Below are 20,382 nucleotides of genomic sequence, written 5' to 3'. Positions count from 1 at the left end.
TTTTGTCCAAAAATTTTTATCAATCAATCATTTGTCAAATCCAAATCCGAAGCCGAGCGAGCGACGATAGCACGAGGAAGCATCTTCTTCTTAATCCTTAAATAAGTATAGGAAGTCTTTCCTGATATAAGGACAACAATTTTCTTTCTTTTACCGATATGAAATAAATGACTTTTCATTTGCACTTTACAAATAACTTTTCATTTTCTCTCCAAATTGATTCCTTCACTTTTTCCATTTTTCCCTTCTCTTTTCTCATTCACATTTTGCTAAACCTAACAACGAGTTTATAGAGTACACAAATTAAGATATGAGATTACTTAAATAGTTGAGTATTGTCTGATTACTTATTGGTGGTATTACTTTTATACTTTCTTGTTCTTTGAGATTGATTATTTACACTTTGATTATCATTGTATCTTGTTAATACGACTACTGTTTAAAATGATTTTTTCAGTCTGTTTATAATATTTTGTTATGTATTTCTTTATTTCGTTATTTCTTTCTCTATATTATGTTGGACTATTTTTTCCATACGCGAGGTTTATTGAAAACAGTTTCTCTAACTGTAAAGCAATGATAAGGTCTCCATACACTTTATCCTCCTCAAATTCTATTTTGTGGGACTACAACGAGTATGTTGTTATTGTTGCTCATTTATAGAAGTTGTCAAAATCAGCCAAAAAAATAGTTGATTGTGTGTAACTAATATTCTTTTGTTATAAAATGAATCAGTAATTAAGTTATAACACGTTTACTCATTCTAAGTAAAATTTTATCGTTTTTCAACATTATAAGTCAATGCCAAATTTGGAGTTGAGCCTTTTGAGCAAAGAGGCCTAACGACAAATATGATGATATGTAGCGCGTTTAATTTTCCAAAAAGAGTAAATTTTGTCGACTTCTCCATTATTACTACACCATTAATGTGCGTTTATTCTTTAGTTAAAGCATAATTTTAGAATGTTTGTTCTTGATAACGTGTTTAATTCCCCAAAAAGTAAAATTATCGTTTTTCACCATTATAAATCAACGTCAAATTTGGAGTCGGGCCTTTTCAGCATTGAGGTCTAGCGACTAATATGATGATTCATTTGCGACTTTGTCGACTTCTCCCTAACAAGTACATCATTAATGTGCATTTAGTTAGCAAAATGTTGGAATGTTTGTTTTTTGACAAAGTGTTTAATTTTTCAAAACGTAAAATTTGTCATTTTTCACCATTATAAGTCAACGTCAAATTTAAGGTCTGGCCTTCTCAGCAATTAGGCCTAGAAACCAATATGATGATTGATATATGTAGCGTATTTAATTTTCAAAAAAGTAAATTTTGTCGACTTGTCCCTTATAAGTACGTCATTACTATGTGTTTATCGTTTAGTTAGAGTAAAATTTTAGAATGTTTGTTCTTTGATAATTTGTTTACTCTAAAAAGTAAAATTTGTCGTTTCTACATTATAAGTCAACGTCTATTTTGGAGTTGGACATTTTTTCAGCAATGAGACCAGCGACCAATATGATGAGTGATGTATGTAGCGCGTTTAATTTCTAAAATGAGTAACTTTTTGTTGACTTCTCCCTTATAAGAACGTCATTAGTGTGTTTATTTGTTTAGTTAGAGTAGAATTTTAGAATGTTTGTTCTCAAATAACATGTTTAATTTTCCAAAAAGTGAAATTTGTCGTTTTTCACCATTATAAGTCAACATCGAATTTGGAGTCGGACCTTTTAAATAATTTGGCTTAGAGGCCAATATGATGATTGATATATGTAGCAAGTGTAAATTGCAAAAAAAAGTTTGTCGACTTCTTCCTTATAAGTATGTCATTAATTAATGTGCGTTTATTCGTTTAGTTAGAGCAAAATTTTAGAATGTTTATTCTTTGCAAATATGTAAAATTTATCGTTTTTCACCATTATAAGTAAATGTCAAATGTAAAGTCGAGCTTATTAGCAATGAGGCCTAGCGATCAATATGATAATTGGTTTAGGTAAGACGTAGGCTGACTGGACACTTGTAGGGATTAGTGTGTTAGATCAAAACACTAATATAATTGGCGTATGCAACTTATCCCTTACTTGAAAATATAGAGAAAAACACGGCATAGCATGCCATCAGGTAATCATGGAGTATATGAAAACATGTATATTGCCACACTAAAATATAAGTAGTAGGTCATTGATGTGTGTTTATTCATTTAATCAGGATAAAAATCAAAATATTTGGATATAACATTTTTTGTTCTACAAAATTTTTTTTACTTATTTTTCACCAATATAAATTAAAAGTCAATTTAGGATTCAAAAAGTAACAGTTCTATAAATATCCTCTTAATAAACAAATGTACTATGCATATAAGGTAATTGAGAATATATCTCATGCATGTAACAACAGTCTGAATTTTTATTTTTAGTTTTTCATTCGATGCTGATATTATATTGTAAAATTTAGATTTGTATTGATCGAAAAATTTTATACTGAGGTAAAACGCTCTTTATATAACAAAGGGTGATTCCATATTCAGGTTTACTCGAATCTAACAAAGGTGACTTTGTATCCAAGGCTATTCATATCCGAGATTTCTAATTAAGAATGAAGGACTACTTACCACTCTACTGTAACCCTTATTGATATAGGGTGTGTTTGGTATGAAGGAAAATGTTTTCCATGGAATATGTTTTCTTAGAAAATGTTTTCCTGGAAAACAAGTAGATTTTGGACTTATTTTCTCATGTTTAATTGGTGAGTAAAAAATATTTTTAGTGTTTGATTTATAAATAAAAAATATTTTTGAGGAACATCTTTTATTTTTACTAGAGTAGAAAATAATTTATGAAATTGAAAATATTTTTTAAAAACAATTTTTTTTGGGGTGGGGTGATGGGGGTGGGGGTAGTGAGAGGAGGCAGGAGGAGGGGGTAGGAGTGAAAAAATAAAAATTTGAAGTTGATAGTATTTTTAAAAAGCAAAATTAATTTTTTTGGGGGGTTGGTGGGGCTGATAGGGTGTAACGACCTGTTTAGTCGTTTTAAGCAGCAGATTTTATTTCTGGAAGAACTGTCTGAGTCGACGGAACCCACGACGGACCGTCATGGGCATGACGGGCCGTCGAGGGGGTCTCGTTCCAAAACACTTAGAATTCTGAAATTTGGGTACTGAAATCGACTCTCTGAACTTCGTGACGACATGGCAGGACGGACCGTCGTGGGCACGACGGACCGTCACAGACTCTTCAAGGAAATTGGGTCTCTGAACTTTGTGACGGAAGCAGCAGGANGGAGAGCTTTGGAAAATGTTTTCCTTAATTTTTTAAGGGAAGTAATTTTCCTTAATTTTAAGGAAAATGAGTTGATTTGGAAAACATTTTCCAAAACTCTTGCCCCAACCAAACATGAGAAAATTGAAAAACATTTTCGAGAAAATGTTTTCCTTCGTACCAAACAGACTCATAATCTGAAAATTTTACTATAATGTAATTGATATTCAAATATGTGATATATCATAATTATAACCATTAAATTATTATGTTCAGTCAAATTCGGTTCATAAGAATAAATAAATCCATTATAAACCAACACTTCACAAAAAAAAAAACAACAAAGAAGATAGAAAAAGTTAAACAGCTCTGGTTCACTTTGATTTTTACTGAATTAGGAACTAATCCTACAAATTTTTGTTGAAAATGTAGCAAGAGGACAATTTGTGCTTACTCCCGAGGAATAAGTTGGTGAAAAATAATAGTACTCTTTCACTGTTTTATTATAGCCACGAGCCACCCACACTCTGTAACAAGTGGAGATTAACTATACAACTCTAACATGCATAAATTATTTATTTTATAATCTATTTTATTATTTATTTCGTGATTTATTAATATAAGTTGATAAATAATTTTTTATTCAAAAATGATTTTTTACTTCCACAAAATAAGACTTTGCGTTCACATTGTTCTTTTAGACTTCACATATAAAATTATTGTGGAAAATAGTCATTTTTTTTAATCTTATTTGTCATAAATGTTTTACCAATATTTTAAAATTAACATTTTTTTTAAATGTATTCTAATAAGATATCGCATGTATTTGCTCAATATATTTTTAAACCACTTTTAAATAGCAATTAGAATTTAATCACACTTTTTAAAAGTGTATTTTTTTCTCTAGCTTCTGAAAAAAAAAAGCTACCATATCACTTATTTTCTTTGTTATCATTTTTTAAATAAGAAAATACTTTTTTTTAAAATAAGCCTCCAAAAACTTGACTAATCTAAGAAAACAAAACAAAACAAAACAAAATAAATAAATAGAAATGGAAGAGAGTGGTAAAAAGTAGCAGATTCACCACGGTTTTTTTTTAAAAAAAAATGAAAATTTGACTATTTTATATTACCGCCAATAGAAAAAAAAATGTCCTACCCAAGTTAAAAATTTCACTTATTAGTGAGACAAGAGTCCTTTATATCCACAACCCCTATATAATAGTCTTCTTCTCTATACACATAACTCATCCTTTTTCACTCTCTTCTTCTATTTATTTCTCCCCTTTCAACTAAATTTTCTCTCTTCAACAAAATCTTACAATCATAATTTTTTTTTTGTAATTTGGTCTTGATATCATCATGGTTATAAGAGATGATCATGAAGGCCTATATGGTCTTGATCATCAACGCTTATATGGTGTTGATCATCAAAGCTCTGAATCTCATCAAAGCTCTGAATCTATGAATGATGATGTGAACGGCCGCCTAAAATTCCGGAGAATGAGTTCAGAATCTGATGAAGACGGTCTCTCAAAAATGTTTCGAACATCGCCAGAATCCAACTCTCAGGTTCGTTGTTATCCATTTTTCATGGTTTGCTTAGTTGTAAAGTTTCTAAATTTTAGTATCAATAACCAATATGCATGGTTGCTTTTTCTTTTTTTTTCTTTTCTGCATGTGGTTTTTAAAAATATTTTTATAATCTTCTTTCAGCACATTTAAGGTCGGCACATCATGGCCCCTCCATAACACTCATCTATACATTAAAAAAAAAATTCTACTTAATCTTCAAGAATAATTTTTTAATTTTTTTTTTTTATGTTTTTGGAAGAGATCCGGAAATCATTTTGTGTTAGATTTTAATTTCTGTAAATCCATTATCATGAAATGATCTCATACATACATACATTTTTTTAAATACCAAAAATCAAAATACATACATTTTTTGTTTATACCAAAAATCATAACTATCAGTCTTTACGGTTTTGATAAAGTTTATATATCATTTGTCCTATTTCTTAAAATGTATTTTTTCATTTTTTAACCTATTCATTTTATTCATAAAAATAAATAAATATTTTATTATTTTATTTATTACTAAACACAATAATTAACAAACATTTTTTCAGGATACAGAACTTATTGGTCTAACACTAAGCAAGACACCATCTTTCGTGAACTTATTAGAATCAGAACTTTCACAGGTGAAAATGAGGAAGAACAGCAACGGCTCTACACGCCGGGTAGGAAGACCATCAAATTCTTTCCGCAATAAGACAAACATGGAAGATTTTGCTATCGTTTCTGAAAAATTAAAGGCTTCAAATTTTCCTGCTATCAAATTGACCGTTGGTGGTTGGGAGGTAAATAATTATTTTCAGATTCATTTTTGTAGTTTTGTTATAATTTATTTGTTTTTAATCTTTCCATTTCATCTTTTCTTTTTAATGTTTTGTTTATATAAATATAATTACTATGCAAAACTTTTTACTAATTGATGATTAGATAAATGAAATAGAATTATATTTTTTGATAAATCTAGTAAAATTAATTTGAGAATTAGAAATATTTAAAATTATTTTTCATTCAAATCTGTAAATATAACAAAATATTTATATGATTTACATAAAATAGTTCATAACTGGCCACTAATTCTTCCTCCTAAATTCACTTTTAGTCATTTTAAAAAGTATAAAATTAATAAGTTATTAGCCATGTGTTTATAATACATTCGTTACATATAGTTATAAAAAAGATTGATTTATATTTTAATTTAAAGATATAAAATATATCATTATGTTAAAAAGTATTTTAACAAAAAATTTACCTTCACATAACTTACCGTAACATTTGTCAGAGAGTTTCGAAGCATGAAGGTGATCTGATAGCGAAATGCTATTACGCGAAGCGAAAATTAGTTTGGGAACTTCTAGATGGGCCTCTTAAGAGCAAAATTGAAATTCAATGGTCAGATATCATCGCTATTAGAGCCATCATGCCACAAGGCGAACAACCAGGAGTTCTTGAGATTGAGGTATTTCTTATTTAGTTTTTGTTTATATATCGTAATTTTAGATTTTGAACAATTTACGATATATATATATATATATATATAAAAAAAAAATTCATCATTGATACAGTTGAATGAACCACCTACGTTTCATCGCGAATCAAATCCTCAACCTCGAAAGCACACATTGTGGCATCAGACTTCTGATTTTACTGGAGGTCAAGCTCCTATTCACAGGTGAAAACTAAATAAAGTTAATCATGATTCTCTATTATACAAATTCAAATTTTTGTTAACTTATGTGTTTTTTTTAGGAGGCATTGTGTTAGATTTGCTCCAGGAGTACTTGACAAGCACTATGAGAAGCTGCTACGTTGTGATGCAAGGCTGAATGAACTAAGCAAAAAACCTTTCCCTAGCCAATTATGTCCTTTTTTTGAACAACCAGATTATAATGATCAGGTTTCTGATTTCTCAATTGGCAATGACTATGGATCACAAATTTTTCTCAATATGCATTATCCTTTACATTTGTTGCCTTCTTCTTCGTCTTCCGCATTACTCCCTAATGTTCGTGAACCTCTTCGACAATTCAGTTCAAGTTATCCCGTAGCAGGTATGAATCATAACTGTCTACATTGTGATATTAATCTTTTTATTTTGGTTTGAATGTGACTCAACTTGTTCATTTGACACAGTGTGATATTAACCTTTATATTTTGGTTTGAATGTGACTCAACTTGTTCATTTGACACAGTGTGATATTAACCTTTTCATTTTGGTTTGAATGTGACTCAACTTGTTCATTTGACACAGGTGAGAGTATGAATGGGCTTTGGGGTGGCCAAGCATCAAACAACATGGTGAATGTTGCAATGGGAAATCAAACTATTGGAATGTTGCCCGGGGGTTCAACACCAGAACAAGTTGATTGGTATACTACAGCCCAGGACGATCAAGCAATGTATCTGGAAAATGAGTCGATAGGAAATGGTCAAGTGAATCACACAGTGGTAAACAATATAAAGAACTATTTGCTGGAGGAAAATCAAGTGACATCCTACAACGAACCAGCATTTCCCTACTCATTGGCGGAGCAGCATGAAAATAGAAGCCCTGTTGCTGCTACAGGTGTTGTACATGGCCTAAACCCCAGTTATGGTCAGATGCCGAACAACAATTATGCTGCACCAAACTATGAAATGGCGTATATGCAGCCAAATACTAATTGGATGTTTCCTCAACAAACAAATGATCAATTTTCTGCCAATTATGCTACTGCTAGAGGAGGATATCCAACTCAAGATGGGAACCAAGAAGCGCAATCAGGACGGAAAACAATAAACTAGGGGTTCAATTAGCTAATAATGACATAAGATCTTGTTTAATGTTATTTCTTGTTGCAAGTACCTTTTTATTTCCCTGCCAGTAAGTAGAGAACTTTCTACCTTATCTTTCTTTTAGCCTAATGTATGTGTTGATCGATGCAAATTAGCTTATGTATGTTTTAATCGATGCAATCGATGCAAATGCTTTAGATTAAATGTAAACAACGTTTTATCTAACTTCATAGAGATGTTTGATCTACTATTCACTCAACTAGTAAATGAACTGAACTCTCATTTTACGTAATGGATGATCATTCAAACATAAGATAATAGTACAAAAGGCTGATTGTAATTAATCTCTAGTCTTATTTTACAATTATAATCTGTTTATTATTTTCTTTCATAATATTACAATAGAACTAAATAAGCTTTAAGAAGAAGAAAAAAGTATAAAAGTTTGCAAATCATTGAGACTTCAGAGGGAAAATACAAAAAAAAAAAGAAAAAAGAATAAAACAGTACATGTTGATGCATCAGCTTAATTGCAGTGGTGTATTTTTCTGAGTCTTGTCCATGCATCAATTTATCATAGAGTTCTTTCTCTTATTTTCACCTTTAGGTGCGTCTTTTAAGTAATGAATATGGCTTGATTCTTAGGTAAGTTGCACGATTTCAGGTTGCAATTGAATTTGAGTTTAAAAGATGGAAAAAAACGAAGGGAAGGTTGAAAAGAGGGATAAACGTAAAGTTTTGGCTTAAGTAAAAACTAAGCGCAATTTATTTGGCGTGAGAGACAAAAATAAATAGATCGATGCGATAAAATTTTTGTATCTTGTTTAGTTGCAATGTTTGAGATAACTTATCCCATCATTTATATCATAGTGATGAGATAAGTTCTCCCATATACTTGGTGGGATAAGTTATCCCAGGATAGCCATGATGTAACTAATCTTGAAATAACTTGTTCCCAACCAAACAAAATTTTTTGCCAAAGTTGCAACTTTCTGAATTTCAGAATCAAAACGATAGCAGTAACAACTAAGCAGAAAACTTACTCAAATTATCGACGAAAATCATTAGAAAACTCAGCGCCAAACCTGTTTTGCTCCACAATTTTCATGGCGGTATTCTTCATCTCATCCCAAACTTCAAACAAACAAAAAAATACAAAACATAAAAAAAAAAAAAAGACTAACGATTGCATGTCAAAATTTAAAAATTTTTGTAGGTATAGTGGTATACAATGTAAATATATAATGGGGATGAAAATTTATTAGCAAAAGATATTAACACTAATCAAATTAATTATCACGATTAAGTGATAAGTTTAAGATATGATAACTATCTTAGTAAAGATAAGTGTCATGAATATATTCGTTTGATATAAAACACTGAATACAGATAATTTCTTTTTTTTTTTATTATAATCCAAGTTGAGATATCGGTGGAACCTTCATTATAAAACAATGGTATTTAAAAAATATATAAAATTTGATTTAGAGATATTGGACAACATAAAAGAAAAATAGTATATTGTAATACACAAAAAAAGGTAACTGTTGAGAAACACAAAACTCTCAAATTGGATAAAAAGAAAAATGTTATCCAAGATTTCCATGAATGTCCATTACTTATTTATTTGTTATAATTGAAAAAATAAAATAAAAATGGGCAACTTTCACATATAGTAAACAAAAAATTTATATTTGTATGCTATAGCAAACTTTGTATAATTGCGCTCCATAGCAAACATAAAACTGTATATTTCACTGCAATTGTATAATTCGCAATTGTATAATTCGTTGACCTTTTTCTCTGCAATATTTGAAGTAAAATGTTTGTAAATTGTATAATTAAGTGTATACCACGAAGATATATATTTTTGCATGTGTATATACAATTTTCTCTCGCTTTATACAAAACAGAAACAGAATTATACACTTCTGTGTATAAAGCGAGAGAGGCGAGCGAGAATGGAGAGTGGCGAGCGAGATTTCTGGGAGAGAGACGCTGGCAAATTTTAGCTAACGTTTTCTATGGAGCACAATTAAATCAAACCCTAGCTATTCCATTTATTTTAGGTTATTAGTTTGCTATTATATACAATTTTCCCATTTTTTAGAGTTCCTTTTTTTCTCACACAAAGGCAGTAACCCAAGTAACTTTTGGGCCTTAGCCCAATACAAAACGAACCATTGAGGCCCAAACAGATATCTATTAGCCCAATTAAGCTAAGTCATTACTCTAAAAACCCTAGCTCTGCGTTCGCGGCAATTTTAGTTCCTAAAGGTTTAAGACAGTTACTCTCACCTCTTGACGGGAATTTCTTTACCGGAGTCTCGCCCGGGAGCGTCGAAAAGTTTCATCATGGCGGGAGGGAAGATGAAGAAAGATAAGCCTCAGCGAGGCTCATCATCCGCTGCCTCAAATCCTCACTTCCAGGGAGGGATATCGTTCCACAAGTCGAAGGGTCAGCACATTCTGAAAAATCCTCTACTGGTTGATTCTATTGTCCAAAAATCCGGAATTAAATCTACCGATGTTATCCTCGAAATTGGTCCTGGTACCGGTAATCTTACAAAGAAGCTTCTAGAAGCCGGAAAGTCTGTTATTGCTGTTGAACTTGATCCTCGTATGGTTCTCGAGTTGCAACGAAGGTTTCAGGGAACTCCTTTATCCAATCGACTGAAGGTATCTTATTTTATTTGATTTGTTTTTGTAAGATAAATTAATCTAATGTGAACTTAATGTAGCTTTGAATAGAAAAAAATAGCCTATTTTTTGATGTCCTTTGTTTGTCTGCATTCATTTTAGTTTATTAGCATTCATTCTAGTTAATTATGAGATTTGCGCATATTAAGCATTGGAATAGTAGAGGTTTAACTGAAACAGAATGTGTTGGTTGTTGTTTGTTATAAATGCGAATTGGTTTAGTGATGTTTGATTGGTTGGTAATATGTTATCAGGATTGAAGTAATATTGTGGTTTGGAAGCAACTTGTTTAGATAAAATTTTGATTCAAATGTTGTGTGTTAAATAATCAGTGGTTTTATGCTGTTTTTGGTGGGGAAGCATTTTCATGTGTTAGCATTTGGTAATTTTTTCTTTTATTAAGAAAGAAACTAACTACAAGCTCTCTCATTTGGATCTGTTCATGTAAGAGTGACACTATATCAGTGACCCATAACATGTATCTTCCCATTCTCACACTTAGTAGTGGCATTTCAGGAAACTGACTAATTCAGCCTGTGTTTTGAACTGAAGTGAGACGGTTTTATTAGATAGAAGGTTAAGCCCATTCCTGGTAATAGTTGGATGAATGAGGAATTAGTTTAACTGAGGAACTGAGGGTGAAGTGTTGGTTATGAGTTGGTGGTTCAGTGATTCTTATTAATTATGGCTGCTTTAAGTATGGAAAAATGGCCTTATATAGAGTGATGTCTTTTCTTAATGAACTCACTCCACAGTTCTTCAAGTTAAAGAAACGGTTACTTATCTAAGTTCGACATCACCCATAAGGTTGTTATGGCATATGGACCAAATAACTTTTTGTGATTATTGCACCCTTTAGTCACAAGCTTCTCTTTGGAGTGGAACAAACAATCGACAACCTGACTGACTTGAGCTTGACATGGTTCCCTTATGCAACCAGATCTGGATCGGTTTCAGTCAGTTTCCAAAGAGACAGCAGTTCTATTTAACTGAATTTTCAAACTAGAAGATTATATACTTCCCCGACTGTGGATTCCTAGGATGAGATTTTGCGATGGTTTTGTGGATACAAAGTGTATCTTTGCAGTCTGAAATTGGCATAATTATGATATAGCAAATTCCTCACCTCTGAACACTTATAGAGCAATTATCCTCTGTAGAGGAATTTGCTTTATCATAATTATGTGCACCGAAATTGAATCGAGTTGACATGTCTGCTCCCTCTGATTTCCAATGATTTGTGGGCCTGGTTTAGACTCACATCCATAATTTCCTATTTTGCTATGTATTTCTTTATTACTTGACCAAAAAAATTATGATTAATCTGGGCTCTGGCAATTGCTTCCTTCTATAGGGCATAGGCTTGCATTCTCAGATCAGTGAGTAGTCGCTTACTTTATTGAAGCTGTCATGCATGGTTGACAACTACATTACTTACAATCATGGTCGCAATATGAAAATAAGAATTCACTTACATAATAGACAATTCATACGGCATCACTCTCCATTGATGTTCCTTTTGGTTTTATGACTAGATATTATCCTTGCTTTGAATTAAATGCACGTCCCATCATTATCTATTTATGATGAGATGCAGAACTGTTCTGATCTTCTGTGCTGCAGGTTATACAAGGGGATGTTCTTAAGTGTGATCTCCCTTACTTCGNCCTTGCTTTGAATTAAATGCACGTCCCATCATTATCTATTTATGATGAGATGCAGAACTGTTCTGATCTTCTGATCTTCTGTGCTGCAGGTTATACAAGGGGATGTTCTTAAGTGTGATCTCCCTTACTTCGATATTTGTGTAGCTAACATCCCATATCAAATATCATCTCCTCTCACCTTCAAATTATTGGCTCATAGGCCTTTATTCAGAGCTGCAGTAATAATGTTCCAGAGAGAATTTGCTATGAGACTTGTTGCTCAACCTGGTGACACTCTTTATTGCCGCCTTTCTGTGAACACACAGCTGTTGGCCCGAGTATCACACTTATTGAAGGTGGGAAAGAATAATTTCAGGCCACCACCAAAGGTTGATTCTTCTGTAGTTAGAATTGAACCTAGGGGACCACTTACTCCTGTCAATTTTAAGGAGTGGGATGGTTTGGTCAGGATCTGTTTCAACCGGAAAAACAAAACTATAGGTTCTATTTTTAGACAAAAATCCGTGCTCAACATACTGGAAAAGAACTATAGAACTTTGCAAGCTTTACAGTTCTCTGAGAAAGCTCCTTCGAATGATATGGAAATGGCTTTGGATGTATCTACCTTGGGAGAGTCATTTGGAGACTTGAGTATGGATGCTGATGATGGAAATGATGACGATGACATTGAGATGGATGATGGTGATACGAAAAGAGCAGAATTCAAAGAGAGAGTTTTGGCAGTGCTGAAGGAAGGAAATTTTGAGGAAAAGAGATCCTCCAAGCTCGCTCAAGCAGATTTCATGCATCTACTTTCTCTCTTTAACAAGGCTGGAATTCATTTTTCTTGATTCATGGGGCAGTTAGCCATACAACCTTATCATCATATTTGTGGTTTTTCTCCTCATGGAGATCCAATTTTGTTTTGCGCATAGTGATTCAAGTCTTGAAATTTGTAGATAATTTGCACTTGGCTTCTCACAATATGATGGATNTGCATCTACTTTCTCTCTTTAACAAGGCTGGAATTCATTTTTCTTGATTCATGGGGCAGTTAGCCATACAACCTTATCATCATATTTGTGGTTTTTCTCCTCATGGAGATCCAATTTTGTTTTGCCCATAGTGATTCAAGTCTTGAAATTTGTAGATAATTTGCACTTGGCTTCTCACAATATGATGGATTTGAATGAGATTAGAAGATTTTCTTATGGTATGCTTGTAGTAGCCTGCACTTTGGGTATCTGTGACTCTTCAAACAAGTGTCAATCTAGTTGCCACTTGTTGCACTACGGAAGTCATCTTCTAACATATCTCTCCCTGCTTCTTGCTTTTGTTGGAGAGCTATGTCACTGCCAAAGCATCCATATTTTGAACTATTTATTATCTTTTTTCAGTCTTGCTTAAGAGTTGGCTGATTTTTAGCTCAGTTCCAACTGAAAAAGATCAAACTCATACTTTAAACAAATCTTGTACTTGTTACAGAAGATAGTTATACAAATATTAGGGGGCAAACAGATTGCGGCACTTTGCAGGCAGATTAGAAATCGACAGTTACCAAGAGCCTATTTGCGAGTTGATACCAGTGTTTTTCTGCTGAACTTAATATTTCAGTGGTATAATGTTGCTTGTTTAGAACTTTATGTCTTGTATTGGGATGGTTCACAGTTGCAAACAAGTATGCTACCTCAGTCTGACTGGTACTAATCTTCTCTTTGACAAAGATAATTACATTGTCATTACAGATCTTGGATAAAAATAAAGCAGTTCCCTAGCAAGGGAGTAGCAGCTTGATCCAAAAATATTATTTCATCAACTTCGTATAAATGATGTGATTCAGATGGTGAAACTATAGCACACCAGTAATGTTATTCCCATGAAATAGCAAGAATGATGCCTTGTGAGTTGTAACCAACAAAAACTTCTTTGAGCTTTTTCTCCTGCAATATAAGGCACCAGTAAAGCAGTCTCCCGGTGCCACAAAGTGGAGCTGAGAGCTGAGACTGGAGTTACGTTATCCAATTTCATACTCAACAAGTCAGGGGAACCCAAAAATTAAGGTTAAGAGGTCATTCTTCATCCTTGTCTATTGATGTTGAAAGATAGCTCAAAATGAAGTCATCAAGATCCCCTTCAAGCACAGAGTCAGGATCTGAAACCTCATAATTTGTCCGGAGATCTTTGACCATGCGATAAGGCTGCAAGTATGATACCGAGCAGTTATGATGACTCACTATGAAGGTAAAATGAAAGGTTAAACTGTATGAAACATACATGGAGCACATAAGTACGTATTTGGTTGCCCCAACTGATCTCAGTGAGAGACTGAGTATGTTGTGCATTCATCTGAGCCTGTCGTGCCATCTCAAGTTGGTCCAAGCGCGATTGAAGCACAGCCATGGCAGAAGCTTTGTTTGAATGCTGTGACCTTTTGTTTGGAAAAATATTAGATCACTAAAAGTTCCCATTTCCTCTTCTTCTTCCAATTGAAAAGAAAGAAGCTTTCGCATATTTTTCACCAGAATGGATGCTTACCTTTCATTCTGACAAGAGGCAGTAATGCCTGTGGGAATATGAGTTATCCTGACAGCACTCTCAGTTGTATTAACAGACTGACCACCAGCTCCCCCTGATCGATAACGCTCAATTCGAAGATCAGATTCATTGATTTGAACATGTGTAGATCCATCTCCCAAAATTGGAATTACAGCAACTGCAACAAAGGAAGTATGCCTTCTCTTCGCGCTATCGAATGGCGAGATGCGTACCAGACGATGCACTCCTACCTCTGATTTGGCATATCCAAAAGCATTTTCGCCATCAACTTTGATTGTTGCACGCTGATAACACGAGGGAGCAGAAACCAGCCGAGCAATAAGACAATAGCTAACTAGTGCCATGATTGAAAATTAAGAAGAAAGGGGAAAACTTCCTAATTTTAGGTCAAATATAACCAATGACAAGATTCACAACCCATACTTTAAGCACATATTGATTATATATATGTTTAACAATTCTGTTATGCTTCAAGGCTAAACCAAGTTCTCCCAACAGCATGTTATAAAAGTAATGCTTGTTTAAATAGCTAAGAGTTTTTGCCATTCACAAATTTCAATTTTCCATACTACTTAATAGCTAGAGAATTTTTCAAGTGAGAGGAGAAAATATGGTAAGAACCTAGACCTTGATTCCTGCAATCTCACCAGGCATTTCATCAACAACAGAAACACCATATCCTTTACGTTGAGCCCACAATTTGTACATCTGCATGACCATTGAAGCCCAGTCCATGCTCTCAGTACCGCCAGCTCCAGCTTGAACCTATACAGGACATAACAAGTCTGTCAGCATCCATTTTACAAAAAAACATGATCGAGGAAATCAACAAAGTGAGTGACTTTTCTTATGAGATGTCCTTCTAAGTTTTTCTGGAACAAGATGTGACAAGGAATAAGTAAACACTCAAAGACCAGGGAGACGAAAGTTATCAGCAAAACCATGTCTGACAATTTAAAACAGTCTGAGCTTCAGAGAAAGTTACCTCTATAAAACAAGAGCAATTATCATGCTCCCCAGATAATAAAGCTTCAAGCTCTTTTTCTTTCACATTCCTTCTAATTCCGAGTAGAGCTTTCACTGATTCCTGCATTCAAAATGTCTAATAAAATAGGAAGAAATGCCAAGCGACAATAGAATTTCTCATAAAATTGATCCACAAGTGGCGGAACGAATTGGAGTATCCTGAGATATACACTTTCTTGAAAGTAAAACAAATAATGTTCTATAACACAAAATATAACACAAGTTATATAGAACCTAACTTTGTCTTCTTTATAAAATCATTCTACACCTATACCAGGAAGAAGAAAAATCATGCATACATTGCATTTGCAGGTAAGAGGGTAATTGAACAAACATTGAGCAAACAATTCCTTCCAAGTTCATTCCTGGTGAAGGCGTCAAGTCAAGCAATCAGTTTGAAGATGGAGTTAACGGTTCAGTAGTTTATTTATTCATTCTACCAAACAGGTATTGGGCTGTTGATATTTGCAAGTTATGTTCAAATTTATTACATGTAGTATAACAAAAGAAGTCGTATAAAAGTTAGGTAAAGAAGTATAAAACTTAATCTAACTTCTTTGTAATATAAGTCATTCCTTACCTATTCCTGGAAGGAAAGAAAACCAACAAATTTTAACTGCTTCCAGTTTCAGTTTTGGTCCAACCAAGCAGTCAGTTTCATACAGAAGATGGAGTTAGGAACTTATTTATTTGTCATACCGAGCAGGAATTGGGCTGTAAAGCCTTGCATATTAGCTCCAAGTAATACAGTAATCATTACTAAGAACTAGACTGTTGGTTAAACTTACAAATAACGTACTTAAAGAAAAGAGGTAAATACAAATTAAGCGGAACCTCTAGGATCAAACTAGTGATATTTAAATAGAAGTACTGATACAAGTCCAATAATATGCCTGTAACAAACTGAATTTAAGAGGAAGAATCTGGTTTGATTAGCAACATTCTGAATTAAACTGAAACAAGTGGAATAGTGTAAAAACGGGAATCATGGAGTAGTGTATTCCATGCAATAAACAAATTTAAGCTCACCGATTCCAACTCTGGATCATTCTCTTCCCTGGCGAGCTTAATCATGTCAATATGTTCAACCAACTCTTGTTCAATGGCCATAACATCCTCCACTTTGTTCATTAGAGAACCATGTTCACGGCTGATCTTCCCAGCATGGACGGGGTCATCCCAAAGATCTGCCTTATTGAGCTGAGCTGATAGCACTTCAAGCCTATACATTAGCCTTTTCCACTATAAATGGGAGCAAAGAAACACCACAAACAAAAACACTGAACTCATTAAATAGAATTAGAACATTCTCAAAAGAACCATGTCATATATTACTTCATTAAAATAATTATCTCAATCTAAAAAACAAAAATAACACTCCCTTAAACATGCCCCAAGTACAACTCTAGTTTCCTGTCAGACTAGTTTTGTTAGTTCTCGGTTGCTATTAGTTCATATAATTATATACATTGATCATTCATTTAAATCCATCTGGTACCTGGCCATAGTACTGAAGCTATTATATCCAATCAACAAATACAACAATCATTGGATTCATCAAGGGCTGATTATTTGCACACTTGCCGTAAACCTACTGCAACCTTCCCTATGTGAAGCTCACATCGGTCTGTTCTCAGTCTCTTCATGTCCATGACCTACCTCAATACCCAACCAACCATCCCCCAAAACTCACCCTACTGAGGAATTTTCTAAAGAAAAAACTACAATTATCAGACACAAAATGTAGAATCCTGTCTTCCAAACAGAACATATAAAACATAAAAATCCCATTTTTTTCAGAAAGATCACAAACTTATATTTCTCACTGGATAAGCACAAAGATCGGAACTTTGTCATAAATATCACAAGTTCCTCTGTTTTTTCATCAATAAGCAAAAAGATCACAACTTTTTAGTGATGTGGTCAATCTAAATTTAGTATAAAGCTGCTTCAAACAACAATTACATATATACAAAAATACCTTGAGGCGTTTCTTGATAAGATGAACGGACTGAGCAATGGAAGAAGCATGACTTTTCCAATCATCCTCACTATCATCAAGTATATTCCAATTTTTAGCAATAATTCCCTCAACAGTAAGCCCATCAGCAGTAGTCGGCTCAACAGCAGCTTCAGAGCTCAAAAACCGAACACCCCATATAGACCCTGATGGGTTTTTTGCCCTTCCATTGAAAATTGATGAGAACCCTTTATTTCTTCTATTAGATGAATTGTACCAAGAATAAAAAATTGTTGATCTATAATTGGAAATGGAATTATTAGGAGATTGAGAAGAAAAAGAGCAAGAAAACAAGAAGAGTTCGCGTGTGGGGATTCTACAGAGCTGCGTTGATCTTCTTCCCAATATTAAAAACGACATTTTTACTGGAATCCGATTTGACGAACCATCAAACCCAGAGGGTTTAGGCCTGGGTTTAACGCTATTCAGGTTTCAGAAGAAGAAAACTACGACGTCGTTTTGTCCAAAAATTGAAAGACGAACTTCCTTTTGGCTAATTGCAGAACTAATCAAACTATGTCACATTATAAACTTCGCATTAAAAGTGATCAGAGGAAGATTTTGCTAGTGTTTATTAATCAATGATCTTTTCTTATAAATTCTTCATTGGCTTATTTAGATGCTTAGTGAAAAATATCTAAACTTTATAACTCTTGATTTATAAATCATGAGTTATAAGCCCCTTTCACACAAAGCTCGAAACAATTTAGAATAATACTTCTCATTGCGATGAACCTAGACTTTAGTTACTCTTTAATTTTGAATTGTTTTTCAGATAACTGAGAAATAATGACCAACAATTACCACTTTTTATTAAGAAATTAGAGTAATCAACTGCAAATCCAACCAGCTTAAGATATACAAGTGAAGTACACATCCAAATTCAGAATTTTCAACTCCCAGGTATATATTGTTCTTTTTTCAAGATTCCGATTTGAATTTCAACATGACCATAGATGTCAAAAGATCATACAGCAAAAATAAAACAACCCATTGTTTGATCAAAACTTTCTACTATAGTGGATATGGACGGACGCTATCTAATATGCTTCTCCCACATGCCTTCGGACCATTATTCCCAATAATTAGGAGCAAAATTTCTTGTACAAAGTCTCCAGCCAAAACTAACCATATCTTCAACTGGAATTATTGCCTACAATACAACAGCCTATCCACCTGTCTAATTTAACAGTCAGACTCTGCACTTCCAACTAGCCCCAACAAGGCAAAAAAATGGCATGTACAAATAAAGAATCTATCACCTCACAAGTATAAATTCTCATAATGCAGGTCTTGCTACCTCAACGGTAGAAGAATATGATGAATAGATACATCAGATTGACTAACATAATAAAGTGGTTAAGCCTTGCAGTAAACCACATCCAGCTTAGAGGAATGCTGATTTTCTGGGCTGAATGCTACAGAAGTGTCAAATTACTGTTTCACCATGAAGGAACTTTTACAACTGCACCCACCCACTGCACTTGGATTGGTAGAAACCTGCAGAATGACAGTAAACATGCACAAAGCGGTTAAATGAAAAACCGAGAGTAACTTAATAGAAAATAAAATAGTTCTAGTGCCAGGTTAAGCATGATTTATTTTCCGAAAGCATCCAGAATTGTTTTCTAATGGAATCCAACTGACTACCAATGTTGCAGGCATACAACAGAGAGACATAGTAGAAATTCCATCTAAGACAATATTGATCAAAGTAGGCCTACCCCCAAGAGAGAGAGTTTTTTCCAAGGAGTTGGATTTTTGTTACACTTTTTAATGACCCCTTTGCCAAATATTTTTATCCCCAATTTTCAACCCTAATGGAAGCCCCAAATAATGGTGGGAACTTTTCTACCCCTGCATCCCATGATATCAGCCAGTTTCTCAACAGTCATCAGCATTAATGCTAAATAATGCTCTTTACTAGGTTAACTCTCAGTCCAGTAACAGCCTCATGGCATTAAAGAACTCCTCTCAAATATACCATCTGCTATTTGTCAGCTTCACAAAATAGGAGAGAGCCATCTGCATACGCCATATAGAATGTGATTAAGCATCATATCTTCTTGATCTAACCTGCCTATTTTAAGGTAGCTTATCCACCCCAACCTTTCAGTTTTTCTCAACATTGTGCTGAGGATTTACATTACCAGAAAAAATAAGTATGGTGAGAGAGGATTCTCTGCCTAAGACCTCTTTGAGTACTTAACAAACCTGGAAAATTCCACAGTTGAAGCACAAAATCAGATCCACTCCATCCATTTCTTTCCAAGGTTCATCAACATCAACAAGCATTTCCAATTCACATGGTCATAAGCCTTTTCTAAATCAGGCTTGCAGGCCAGTGGCCACCCCTTTCTGTTTCCTCCCTCAGCAAATTATCAGGACTTCCATTTTCCTCCAAAGAAGCATCAGTGAAATTATTCTAGCATCCAGATACTAAAATAGTTGTGGCCTAGGAATACACTAGTTTTTTCCATGTGTTTTTCATTTTATTCATCTACTAGTAAATTGTTCATGCTTTGTGCAGTCCAAAAAATCAATCAATTTACAATAAGATGATATTTGAAAATTTTGTTGAGATAGAAGGAAAAATCCTCAATCCATACAAATAAATTGAAGAGGAAACATCTTAATCTTTAAGCATACGTCAGTAGGATATATGCAATCATTGGTACTCCTGAATGGTGGCTCTTTATCTCACATATAATTCAATGTACATAGTGGCTCTTTATCTCACATATAATTCAATGTACATAGATTTTTCATTTTATGTCAGTTACACACTATATGCTTCATACAACATGTGGTGTGTGTGGGGGGG

At 33.7% G+C, this 20,382-nt stretch overlaps 4 protein-coding genes across 7 annotated transcripts in view; 2 read left to right on the top strand and 2 right to left on the bottom strand.

The window, feature by feature from the left end:
* Positions 1 to 4,523: 4,523 nt before the first annotated feature.
* On the top strand, positions 4,524 to 7,835 carry LOC107030080. Of its 2 annotated transcripts, none has more exons than XM_027912751.1 (6): positions 4,524 to 4,829; positions 5,465 to 5,623; positions 6,118 to 6,294; positions 6,401 to 6,507; positions 6,585 to 6,886; positions 7,087 to 7,835. In XM_027912751.1, the coding sequence occupies exons 1-6, from the start codon at positions 4,620 to 4,622 to the stop codon at positions 7,617 to 7,619; spliced, it is 1,488 nt and encodes a 495-aa protein (XP_027768552.1). In that variant the 5' UTR covers positions 4,524 to 4,619; the 3' UTR covers positions 7,620 to 7,835. The 2 variants fall into 2 exon arrangements, with proteins under 2 accessions (XP_027768552.1, XP_015086969.1); XM_015231483.2 differs by having other exon boundaries at positions 5,390 to 5,623.
* A 2,026-nt stretch (positions 7,836 to 9,861) lies between these two features.
* On the top strand, positions 9,862 to 13,197 carry LOC107007888 (ribosomal RNA small subunit methyltransferase). Of its 3 annotated transcripts, none has more exons than XM_027917547.1 (3): positions 9,862 to 10,289; positions 12,067 to 12,850; positions 13,042 to 13,197. In XM_027917547.1, exons 1-2 carry the CDS (start codon positions 9,966 to 9,968, stop codon positions 12,805 to 12,807), a joined length of 1,065 nt encoding a protein of 354 aa, XP_027773348.1. In that variant the 5' UTR covers positions 9,862 to 9,965; the 3' UTR covers positions 12,808 to 12,850; positions 13,042 to 13,197. The 3 variants fall into 3 exon arrangements, with proteins under 3 accessions (XP_027773348.1, XP_015062216.1, XP_015062210.1); XM_015206730.2 differs by having other exon boundaries at positions 12,067 to 12,819; positions 13,011 to 13,190; XM_015206724.2 differs by lacking the exon at positions 13,042 to 13,197 and having other exon boundaries at positions 12,067 to 12,919.
* A 453-nt stretch (positions 13,198 to 13,650) lies between these two features.
* On the bottom strand, positions 13,651 to 18,158 carry LOC107012014 (peptide chain release factor PrfB2, chloroplastic). Its single transcript, XM_015211723.2, has 7 exons — positions 17,520 to 18,158; positions 16,568 to 16,780; positions 15,498 to 15,599; positions 15,140 to 15,277; positions 14,492 to 14,796; positions 14,231 to 14,384; positions 13,651 to 14,154 (listed from the first exon to the last, which is right to left on the bottom strand). The coding sequence occupies exons 1-7, from the start codon at positions 17,916 to 17,918 to the stop codon at positions 14,026 to 14,028; spliced, it is 1,440 nt and encodes a 479-aa protein (XP_015067209.1). The 5' UTR covers positions 17,919 to 18,158; the 3' UTR covers positions 13,651 to 14,025.
* Positions 18,159 to 18,428: 270 nt separating this feature from the next.
* LOC107028525 (iron-sulfur assembly protein IscA-like 2, mitochondrial) overlaps positions 18,429 to 20,382 on the bottom strand; it is a 5,963-nt gene continuing 4,009 nt past the window's right edge. Inside the window, exon 4 of the mRNA XM_015229656.2 lies at positions 18,429 to 19,058. Within this exon, the coding sequence (XP_015085142.1) occupies positions 18,993 to 19,058 (66 nt within the window). The 3' untranslated portion in view covers positions 18,429 to 18,992. The remainder of the gene's footprint in view (positions 19,059 to 20,382) is intronic.

Source organism: Solanum pennellii, chromosome 1 (genome assembly GCF_001406875.1).
Source record: "Solanum pennellii chromosome 1, SPENNV200".
NCBI classification, from domain to species: Eukaryota; Viridiplantae; Streptophyta; class Magnoliopsida; order Solanales; family Solanaceae; genus Solanum; species Solanum pennellii.
This window is presented reverse-complemented; position numbering and strand designations above follow the sequence as displayed.